Genomic DNA, 12303 nt, shown 5'->3' on the forward strand with positions numbered 1-12303 from the left:
TTATTCACCATACTTGGCATTCACGTTCGTGTATCTTTATCTAGATATGAAGAAAAGTGAACGGGAAGTATTTTTGCTAATTAAAAATAGTCTGTCGTAAAGCACAGATAAGTTGAAAATCTAATAACTTTCGGTATGAAATCCTTAATGGACTTGTATGCTGTGAATAAGATTGGAAGATTTAATTTATATTTAGCTGTACAGGTTGATGACATTAAGGATTGTAAAAGTGATAATTTTGGTATTATTGGACTAGATATGGAAGACATCTATTTTAGTAATAATTTTATCGAAATATATTGTGCCCGTAGAAGAAATGGTGGTTCACCTAATTCAACAAACGTAGCCTGTTTTGGTGTTCCTTCCCATAGACCAAAGATTCTACATAAACTATGATATTGTATTGAAGATAGTTTTCCAACTTAGGTTATTGAGCCATATTCTAATCTTGATTTGAGCATTTGCTTGTGAACAATGTGCAGTAGTCTATGATCTGCTCCCCACTTTCTCTTGACTGTGAGGCATTTTATGATGTTAAACACCTTGAGAGCCTCTCCTTCCATGTGTTCTACCCGAGTTTTCCATTTCAATTTATCATCCAACATAATGCAAATAAATTTGTGTGTCCTAGTTTGTTTAATGTGTGATCCATTAATGTCTAACACAACTGGAGTTTGTAATTTCTTCTATGACAGATGATTTTTCTATGTTAATAGTTATGCCATTGTGTCTCTTATCAGATAGATTCTTGCTGCTTTTGTATATAACAATCTCATCTGCATATTGCAATAATCTAGCATTCTTCATTACTTGTTCACCATGATCATGAGTAAACAAATTAAATAATGTTGACACTTGTGTCTATGTGTAAATACATAGATATGAATCATCACAATATGAAGTGTGTGTGTATAGAAGAAGAAAAAGAAAAAGAACCCTCCTCCTTCCTCCACCAGTGCTACTACTACAATCTTCGTGGTTGCATAGTGGTAATGTTGTCACCTTGTAATCAAGGGGTCCTAGGTTCGATATCCAATGGAGACACACTGCACTGTGGTTTTCATCTATGGTTGCAGAAAAGGGTGGTTATGGGAGTCAGAACACCTCCACCCTTTGGGCAATCACGTTATACAGAAAATGACTTTTTCCCACAATTTTATAAATGAAAATTTCTCACCCTTGCATCATTTTCAAATAAAAGGAATCACTGTCTGGCATGGCACAGCAACATTTCTCAATTGTTGCAACCTTTTGTAAGACTTTCAATTCGTCCCTTACCAAAGTTGTTACTTAAGAATAATAACCATACCAGTTTCTTTTTTATATTTTTTATGTTTGAACCCCCCCTCTTGGGTGCACCTACATTTGCATCACACTTTAATTTGTAGGTCCTGTCCCAATTAGCCTATCTGCACATAAAGTGAACAAAACTTCAAGAAACTCATCATCAATCATCTTCATCATCATCCTCGTCATCGTTGTCATTGCTGCCGTTGTTGTGATGATAATGATAACAACCCTCTGAGAGCTAGAAGATAACAACCCTCTGAGAGCTAGAAACGATTTCAGGTCATGGTTACATTCACAATGACAATTGATTCAATGGCAGCACTGATGAATAAGTAGTGCTAAAAATTCATGATGTTATGCAGGAAAGATGGTTCAATATTACACAAGAACCCATGTTACTTGTTTAACAAGCTGCACACGTACAGTGTTTAATGTAATGTTAAAGATGATGTCTTAGTATCGTCACTGCCTGAGAATATAGAGCAATTACGACTGTGTTGCTACTGCCACCCAGTTATTTCAGTGGATATCTAGACAATGTGTGCAAATGAGGATATCACTTTGATGTCTGCTGCATGACACGAGAACCACACATGGACTGTGAGGTATGCACGGAAATATTTGACATACTGAAGACAACAATTTTAAGTACATACAACCACAGTGATCAATGACTGGTTCTAATCATAGAGGATGGTTGACCATGTATTATCGTAATTACCAACAAAAACAATAGTAAACATACAGACATATTAGGTCAAACTAACCAGATTCACAGAAATCTCCAATCCATCCTCTTGGACAATCACAGTGAGCTATTACATTATCTTCTGTTACACAGTGGCCATTGTTATGACATGTGATATGTACACACAATATTGGTTTTTCACATCTGTTTCCTGTGTAAAGCTGGAAAAGGAAAAGACGTAAGTTAACATGTCTTTAGAAATTGTACATAAAGCGGTAAAATATAAATACGGAGAAACTAGTACTCACTTTATCCGCGAAACTGTTTTTTTTCTTCTTTGATCTATTAATTTCACTGCCACCATCCTCGTTGGAACTTGTACTGTTGCTTGGCGTGCTTCTATTGTCCGTAGTTCTCCGGCCGCCACTAGGTGCGCTGTTGTTAACTGTATATTTGCATCCATGTCATCTGCTATTTCCCGGCACTAACTGTTGTATTATTTTCCTGTAGTTTACTCTTATTACAAGCATAAGGGAACAGTTTTTCGTTGTGACGTTTCAGGAGAACACACGCTCCTTTCATCAGACATTTATTTTCATTTTGACTAAAGATACAGTTACAACAATGGTTAGCAATTTTTTAAACAAAAAGAATCCATTATATAGTGGATGTTGTCAATGTTACATTGTTGTAATATAGCAACCTAACTGTGAAAAGAAGCAGTCTGTTTTATTTTTATTTCAGATAATTTTTCTTTATCACATTATTTTTTATTTAAAATTATGAATCCCAAATATCATCAGGTAATTCAAAAACATCATTGTTTTCACGAAGTCTCTTGGTGTTATCCATTACATTAAATTTTAAAGATGGTGGCTTACTCCATTTGTGAAAAAGAAAACTCCATACTGGATCTATGTTACCATTTTCATTATTTAATTTATTCCAGTGTTCTTCTGCAATGAACGAAGCTTCCCAGACATTCATCTCTATGTTTCCCGTCAATCTTTTTAAAACCCTTCTCTTTTTAATCAAATGCTGCTCTTTGATGATGTGAGCTGACAAACCTGTTTTTTTGTTTAGATTTATAATGTCCAAATCATGTTAGTGCTATCTTATTGCCATTTTCCTTGATGTTTGTCCTACATAATCCTTTGAACATGAACAACTTATATTATATATTCCTGTGGTTTCCACATCTGGTAGAGAGTTTCTCATTTTGAATTCATTAAATGTACATTCCAAACTTCGTGGTGATCTAAAAACAATTTTGAAATTAAATCTTCTAAAAATTTTGGCAAAATTTATGTGAGAATCTCTTGTGGAATGGAATGCACACAAATTTCTTTTCAACAGATTTTTCATCTTTGTCTGTATTTCTCTTTTCCTTTAGTTTTCTTGCGACTTGTTTATTTGATTTGGTTTATTCTGTTAGTGTGAAAGCCATTTTCTTTTGCTATATTAAAAAGCCTTTCTTCTTCATTTTTGATATCCTTATTATTAGAACATAGTCTTTGTGCTCTCAGGAAAAAAATAAAAATATATTATCCATTGTTATACGTGAATGTTCTGAATTGGCATGGATGTATTTTTCCCCTGCTAATTTTTTCCTATGGATTGATGTTTGAATTGTTGTGTCAGTTGTCTTAATTTGCAGATCAAGGAAAGAAATTACATTGTTATTCATGGGTTCACAAGTGAATTTTATGCGACGATGTGATTCATTTAATAATTTAAATACATCCATGATGGTGTTATCATTTTTAGCAATAATTAGCACATCATCTACATATCTGATGTAGAGTTTGATATCCGCACCTATTGCATTAACAATTGGAGATTCTATGTAATGAAGGAAAATGCTGGAGATGATTCCGGATACTGGGTTTCCCATTGATAGACCATTACTTTGCTGATAGATTTTTCCATCAAATATATAATAATTGTAATTTTCACATACAGTAAACCATCGAACCATTTCCCATGATTCTACTGGGTTAACCTTCATCTCAATGAGCCATCTGTGTAATGCATCTGTGGCACCTTCTATTGGGACACTAGGATATAAATTTTGAACATCAAAACTTGCAATACGATATTCATTATTCTAAACAATATTTTTTAGTTTCTGTTTCACTTCATATGCATTTTTAACACTGAATGGTGTTTGTTGTTTAATTATAGCAAGACTTTCAACTAAATATTTGGATAGTTTGTATGCAGGATGTGTGAAAGTTGCAATGATGGGTCGTATTGGAGTTCCCGGTTTGTAAGTTTTTTGGTAGTCCAAAGGCAATCGGCAGGGTTGAATTTTTGACAATGAGTTTTTTCTTCATTTCTCTTGGTATCGTGATACTGCTTTCAATTACTTTCGTTACCTCATTTATTATTTTAGTTATAGGGTTTCGAGAGCTTTCTGTGAAATTGTTTACTTTGAAACATTCTTCCATTTTTTCTTTATAGTCCTTAATTCGGATAAGGACAGGTTTATTTTCCTTGTCCGATTTTATTAAGAAAATGTCGTTTTCTCTCAACCAGATGTTGAAACTATGAACTTTTTACCTCAACCTTATATGCTCTTTCTCCCGTTCTGTGTATTTTGGACCTCTGTTATTTCTTCTGTTGTATTCAAAACTTAACCGTTCATCAAGAGCATCATGTGCGAGACTTCGAAATTTTCTCTTTTCCTCCTCATCATCTAAGAAATTCAGTGCTTTTTCTATTGAAATCACAAAATCTTCCTTGCGTATAAGCACTACCAACTGAAAATTTCATTCCGAATTGAAAAATTTCTATATACTCATCAGGTACCTCAATATCCATAAGATTTATAAATAATCTGTTGTCAATGTTCTTAGTTTCCATTTTACCAGTGACATCAACTGTTTCCCTTCTTTCATTGTTGTTGTATATAGCTTGTTCCTTCTGAATTAGCTGGTAGAATTTCCAATCAAGTCTCCTTTCTGAAAGCTTGCTGTAGTGTTCTACAACTTGTTGTGTAGCTCTGTTTACTTTATCCCATATGAGTGGATGCAACATAGAGTTCAATGTCTGGGAAGCTTCGTTCATTGCAGAAGAACACTGGAATAAATTAAATAATGAAAATGGTAACATAGATCCATAGAGCCATTCCATTGTCACGGATAGGATGCATTTTTGACATTAAGGTAATTATTCTACTAATAGTTAACTAACATTTTTCTTACAGTTTATATGCAATTAATTATGAAATAAAACACTGTTAATTAAACATAACTACCCTAAGAATAATTTCCAAGATTTATAGCTGTAGGTGAACAATTTTACGTCATGAGTGAGGCAGATAAAATAATTCCTCTTTACTTAACCCTTCGGGACACACGCTGTTGTAAATTTTACAACAGCGTTGTTCTATTGTTAATAACAAAGGCATTTGTTATCGTTGCAATGTGATGCCTGTGTCTATTCTTTGCTTTGACTCTCCTCTACCACTTCCAAAAGTTTAAGAAACTCCCCTAATGGTTTGTCAGTGGCAAATAAGGTTTCGAACAATGAGTGTCAGTGAATGTTTTAGTTTTTACAACACGCACCTTCTCGCGTTGTATTTTATTTTTGGTTGCCGTATTTTTTTCGAGCGATTTTGTTTTATTCAACATGTCACATGGATTAGACACAAGTGAAATAGACAGATTTCTTCAAGAACCTTCAGGCGAGGAGAAGGATGTAAGCGTAATTAATGATTTAGATGAAAGTGAAAATGTCCTGAGTTAAGAAAATATTGAGCGTAACATTCTCAAGAAGCAGCATGTCCAGAAATAAAACATTTGCTTACAGTGTGTGGATGGTAAATTCTTTCGTATTCTTGAAAATACCTTGTCGCCGATATAAAATAATAAAATAGAATATTAGAATTGGTGTTTTAAGTCCACTTTATGCACACATAGGCTAATCAGGACTGAACCTATAGTTTAAAGTGGGATCACAACCACTGTGTACTATGCCTCTAAAATTAATAAAATAATCTCACCCAGCAAAATAAATTAAAACAATTTATAATAAAAAAAATATAATATAAATGTAAAAACATTAAAAAAAACAGTCAAGAAATGCAAGATAAATGAAACTTGTAAAAGCAGCTAATTTGCATATGTTGTAAAAAGTACAACACGCGACTGCTTGCGGAAGTGAAATAAGCACGCGTGTGAATTTCAAAATGATGAAAAATAAATTATTTAATACAAAGAAAAAGTAATTGACCTTTGAATATTCTAATGGAGTTAAGAGGAAATGTAACAGATAAAGGAGAAATTAATTGTTTATTGGTGGTAATAGGTGGACACAATACAAAATGAAAGTAAATCAAAAAAATTAAAATAAACAAACACTATGTAAAATACCTTCTACTATTAACTACACTATGTGTAATACCTGAATTTTTATCAGAATGATCATTTTATATTGTTGACTCACAAGGTAAAATAAAATTACAGCAATGAATTAAATTTTAAAAACTGAAGTTCACAGGCTATTTGTCATGGAATGCCCTGTATATGCAGTGAATTATTGTTATCTTCATATTAATATCTTAATAGCACATTACTTTCACATTAACAAACTACAGGAATGCCCTATTTAAAGTTATTCTCTCATCAGTAAAAGATTATCTTTCTGTACTTTGGAATGTAAATACTGCTGTGTGGCTTTTACGCACACAGCTGGAAAATGGAAAGTATACGTATAAAAGTTTGGATATTTGTAAATGCTCTTTTGCCCAGTAGCCGGGGAAGCCAACGGTTGTTTTCCCTCAACGGCTTTCCTGTTTGAAAGGTAACAATAGGGCCTTGCCCCGGTGGTTGGGGGCAGGTCGTTTATCGGAGCTATAAATACCGGGTTCCAACTTGTTACGGGTTCTCAGATATCAGTTGCCATCGCTCAAAAACTCTGTCAGTTGCCTACTCTCAGATACTCCAATACAAGGCCCGATGAATTAAGGCAATCTTTATGGATGCTTATGTAGCATTAGCTTAGCATTGTATGTTTAGGTACCTCTGCGTGATAAACTGCGGGGGCAGGTTAGCGCTATGCTAAATAGTGTGCTCGTAGAGTGAAGTCCTGATAAGTGCATTTCTCTGTGATGGGGCAAAAGGCAACCTGGAGAGGTTGTTAATGGAATGTAACGAAAAGATGTATATATGGAGCAGGGGATGTATGTGTAAATAAACTGCATACAAAGAGATAACTGTGTGAGACGTTATTCTTTCTAACAATACCAGAACAGTGTGAAGGTATTTCCGTTGATGAAATATTATGTGAAAGTCAATAACAACATCAAGAGTTCGATACCCGGTGGAGTCACATGACACAGTGGTTCGGATTACACTTTAATCTGTAGGTCCAGTCCTAACTAGCCTTTCTGTGCATAAAGTGGACTTAAAACATCAAGTGTATTATTCATATTATGGTTCATCTTAACTTCAATGTTCGAAGAAAGAGATAAATGATAATATAATCATTATCAACAGCATAGGATAATATAATCATTATCAACAGCATAGGAAACATACAACAGCCATTTCACATCACACATAATTTGTTCCATCGCTTGGGCTGTGCTAGGAAGTCATGAACATGTATGAAGTGATTCAGGGATTCTCTGAAGATGGTTCAGCAAACTGTTTCTCAAAGATTTGATTTGATTTTAAAATTTTGGGCACGTCAGCACTTAGGCTATTTTGCACCCATCACATTATACGGGGTCCAGCCCCTTATCTTTACAAAGAACAACTCTAATGTTGCATAAGTAAAATCTTAAAAGCTTAAAATGTTCTGACTTTCGTTAAAAGCTGAGGCTGTAAAGGGGCACTCAGCACACACAAGGACAAAAAACAGGACAACACACACAAAATTATACTGGCCAGAGTGCCAGTCACCAGAGCCTCGTTCGTCTGCAAAATGCAGTCCAGGGTGTACTAATGTGGAAGTGAGGTTGACAGTTGGGTGTACTACGTGGAAAATCACCCCTTACACCCCAGCAAACTGTTTCAGCAAGGCTGGAAAATTGAGTGTGTAGGCTGTTTTGACTGATACACCTTTGGAACCCCCATCTACAGTTCAATTGAGGTGCAAGATTAAAATAATTATTCCACGAGCAGTATAACTGACAATTCACCTGAAAAATTTAATTACACACCTGAGTTTCCATGGAAATTTGGCAATAATGTCTTTCAAAGTCACAGACTCTGAGGACTTGTCGAAACTTTAAATAATATTTATGCAAATGTTTTTGTAAAAGTGTGATTTGAGGTGTAGAATTAATTTTGAAAATATTACCTTGCTATGTATTTTAACCCTTTCCGGAGGGGCCTTTAAATATGAAGTTTTTCCCCAAGAAAGCGATGTTTTTTGCTCATTTTTTACAACATGTCTTCTTTCAAAAAAATATATAATGCGTTACATTTTAAGATTTTTCAGTAACAATTTTTTTGATAGTAAAAAAATATAACACTGTATAAAAGCTACTGAAAACATATTTTCAATAAGTAATTGAATTAGATTATGAAAATAACCTAAAAACTTCCTGTTACGATTGAAATTGTCACTAGGTGTGAAATCCAAAGCAGAATCCTTGTAAAACATTTCCACAATGTGGATATAAATAATTTAATGCTATTCTCAAGAGCATAAAAGCGTAACTCACATGAGGACAAGTAAAATTCAGCATGAAGAAAATGAGAAGCGGTTGGAATTTGAAAGTGGTGGTTACAACACACGTGCACAATTATGCCCATATCCCATCTTATTGAACAGAAATTGTACAACTGGCTAGTCCATCGCTCATCCAGAAAGGGTTAAAATGTTATAGTATTGTCTTATTTACACATTAATTGCAAATAACAATATATCGTAGACCTCTCTTGGAGGGGATAAGGAAAGTACTAACCTCTGTACATGTGCAGAAAGCATGTCCTGAGGCATTCACATGGCAGGTTCCACCATTGTCGCACAGATCAGAGCCGCAAGCAGTTCCATCACAGTCAGCGACATTTTGGGCTGATAAAATATTCTGTGGTAGCAAGGGAATCCGCTTCCAGTTCACAGAGAGCTGCCGAATGCAGCCGGAGAAGCCAGTGGCCAGTCCGGACACTGAGTCGTACGGCAGCTCTGATAGGTCGGGAACTCCACCTGCAAGTAATATATCAAAAATAGGATCACTCCCATTCTAAAGAAAAAGTATTTAGCATGCTGCCTTTGGTGATTGGTAGAGGCACATATTTTTGGTAAATGGAAAAGCAAAATTTCAGTACAAAAACTGAGTCAATTTCAGGTTCAAAAGCGGTAAATAAAATAAAACTTTGGTGTTATAGCGGTGAAAAATTGGATGAAAAGTGGTATATAAAAAGACATTTGGTTTTAAAATTGTGAATATAATCCTAAATTTGATTTAAAAACTACTCTTATTCCACAGAATTAACATTTCACTTCTAATAGCACATTTATGTAGTTATCAGAGTATTAAGTTTATTTTTGTGTAAAGGAGACCATTTTCGCTTCTCCATTATTAACAGCAGAATTAATAAATTTTCCGGAAATTGCATAACTCTCAGGATAATTCAGACCTCAGAAGGTGTCGAGTCGGTGAATAAACCCTGAATTTCATGTTTAAGAGTTAATTTCGCTTTTTTCATTCATTTCGCATTATTTCGTGACAAAACATGGTCACAAAATGCATCTCGCACCTTTCAAAAACATGAAAAATTAACACTACCATGTGTTTTTTCAAATTTCGTTTTTTTTTGTCAAAAACGAAATATGCATGCCCCTAGTGATTGGACAGTTGCATCCTTTTAATTTATTAACACTTTGCTGACTGGCCTGAAAATACAGTGGTTTTCTTCTGTTTTTAGAAAATCATAGAAAATACGTAGTGAAGTGTCTTATCATTTACCAAGTTTTTCTGAAATCTCCAAGATGTCCTTCCTCTTTCCACATGTTACTTTTTATATACATTTTCTCACAGTTATGAATGTTTTTCTGTAACAATTTTTTGAAAGAAAAATTAAACAGTGTAATAAAATAAAAATTCAATACATAATATGGGAATAATTAATGACAAATAAAAAAAAATCTTGGGATCAAAATCATCACTAAGTGCGAAATCCAAAGCGGAAACTTCATCAAGAATTTGCACAATGCACATATAAATTATTTAGTGTATAAGCACAACATTCCCTGAAAATGAGAGTAATGTATGCGCTCAAAACGTTAGAAGCTAACACCCGTCTAGCTTGGCTGGCAACCCGAGAACACCTATTCGAACTTAAATTGATTGATTTTCATTCCCTACTCTATGGAAATGGAGCATAGCCAGGGCTTTGGTTGAAGGTGGGGAAATGGAGGTAAAAAAAATGAAGCCATACCCTGCACATTCAAATATGCCACGAAAACATTGAGGGGGAGGGGTGGTGAAATGGGGTGCCACACATTCACAATTTTAGCAATTAGTGGAAGTGATGTGATCAGTATCTAGCTGCTTAAATGCCATGTGGGAGACCCAGGTTCAATTCTCACCCTGGAAATCAAACCTGGATCTCCTGCGTTGCAGTCAGATAATATGTTAGTGATACAGTATGATCACAGTGAAATTTGAAGCTCCCCCAGATGATGGCCACAAGGGAAGGGGAGAAAACCCACTGGAAAATGAAAGTCAACTAAAAGTTACAAATTTTGCATATATCATTTCATTTCAGTCACAGTATTATGTGTTAATTAATGCAAAGATGCCCTGTACTGTGGCTGTGAGGTGTCATGCTTTGGGTTCCGGCTACGTGAAGGTTCAAGTCTTCGGGGGGGAAGCAAAACAACTTTTCTCTTGAGATTTTGGCCTGTATATTTATTTATTTATTTATTTTATTTATTTACTTCTTCTTTTGGATGGTGAAGTTAAGGCACAAGCCTTTTCTTACACTTAACCATCTCTACTTCACATTTTACAAATTTAGTTGAAATATCTAACAGTTTGCGAAATATAAAAAATCAAAATACCAAAGAAAATATAAAACACAGAGAAAAACACACAAAAAGAAAGAAGAAAACACAATAAAGAAAAAAAAGACAAAACACAAAAATACACGTATATGCTGTAAGAAACGTAAAAATGCACGTACAGCATAAACAAACAATAACAAAAATACTTAAAATACAGAAAAGTCGGTCGGTGATTGACCTACAAATTTAGATCAAAAAGGTTTCATTCTATTTTCTTTCCTTGTTTTCAGTACTGATAAGTTGCCTCCAGAAGATGCTTTCCTAATTTTGATTTGAAATTGCCGAGGGAAGAAGAGTTTCTTATGCCATTGGGGAGGTTGTTCCACGCTCTGGTGGCAGTGACCGTGAAGGAATTTCTGTAAAACGCTGTCTTGTGGGAGGGGGTGGTGAGCAGGGAGTTGTTTGGTGAACGGGTAGCAAATGTGTGTGCTGCGCTTAGGGGTTGAAATCGTGAAAGTAGTTAAGGGGGTTCTCTTGAACGCACTATTTTGTAGAGCGCTGTAAGAGCGTGGAAGCGACAGCGGGGCCACCCACCATCGTGAGCAAATTGGAGAGCTACAACCAGGTCATGAAAACCTACGACGACGACTGTGAGTTTGTCGTGCTGACCACATTTCACCCTATAACAGGTTGGATGACCGCCCACCTCGGATGAGTGAGTGAGTAGGATCAGGTAAGAGTGAGGCTGGAATACAGTAGGTAGGCCCGGGCCCTCCATGGGCTGTTGCATCATGGGTTACTACGTAGTATTGCAAGGACATTGCTTGCAGGAACATGATAACAATGTTGTGTTTTTAGGGGATACCACTATTATGGGTGAAAATGTGCCTCGTTTGCTCCCCCCCTGAAAAAAATTACCTTGCTTGCCCCTACCTGTATCCTGTGGATATCCATGCCTGACCAATCATAAATTTGAAGCACACAAACTTTAATAATGACAATTATTATTATCAGATATCATTAGGTGCTTAAACCAGAACTTTTGTTAGCATAGTAAACTTACCTATAAAGAGTGTAGATCCAGTAATTAGGTTAGAAACCGAGGGTTTTAACATTCCCGTGTATATCTGCCCATCCAGCCACAGATACCCTCTCTTTCCTTGGTGCCCTGCTCTTACGTGGTGCCAACTCCCTAGAGAAACCACCAATCTGCTTCGAACTGTTAGCACAGGCCCATATGCTAATGAAAGAAGAAGGCAACATACAAATTGAAAAGTTATTATTTTTATCAACTACAGTGAAACCTCTATTTTACAGGGTGACAATTAATGAACTATATGAAATAAAACTGTCATAATTTC

At 35.3% G+C, this 12303-nt stretch overlaps 2 protein-coding genes across 2 annotated transcripts in view; one reads left to right on the forward strand and one right to left on the reverse strand.

The window, feature by feature from the left end:
- Nucleotides 1–12303, forward strand: part of LOC145979329 (MKRN2 opposite strand protein) — a 398221-nt gene that overhangs the window by 151177 nt on the left and 234741 nt on the right. The gene's annotated exons all lie outside the window — the stretch shown is intronic.
- The window catches only part of eys (eyes shut), a 154632-nt gene that overhangs the window by 18193 nt on the left and 124136 nt on the right, over nucleotides 1–12303 (reverse strand). The window contains exons 18-20 of the mRNA XM_083112357.1: nucleotides 12006–12182; nucleotides 8898–9139; nucleotides 2058–2199 (exon numbers count right to left, since the gene is read on the reverse strand). Of these exons, the coding sequence (XP_082968483.1) occupies nucleotides 2058–2199; nucleotides 8898–9139; nucleotides 12006–12182 (561 nt within the window). The remainder of the gene's footprint in view (nucleotides 1–2057; nucleotides 2200–8897; nucleotides 9140–12005; nucleotides 12183–12303) is intronic.

This window comes from Lepisma saccharinum, chromosome 26 (genome assembly GCF_977018435.1).
Source record: "Lepisma saccharinum chromosome 26, izLepSacc3.1, whole genome shotgun sequence".
NCBI lineage: Eukaryota > Metazoa > Arthropoda > Insecta > Zygentoma > Lepismatidae > Lepisma > Lepisma saccharinum.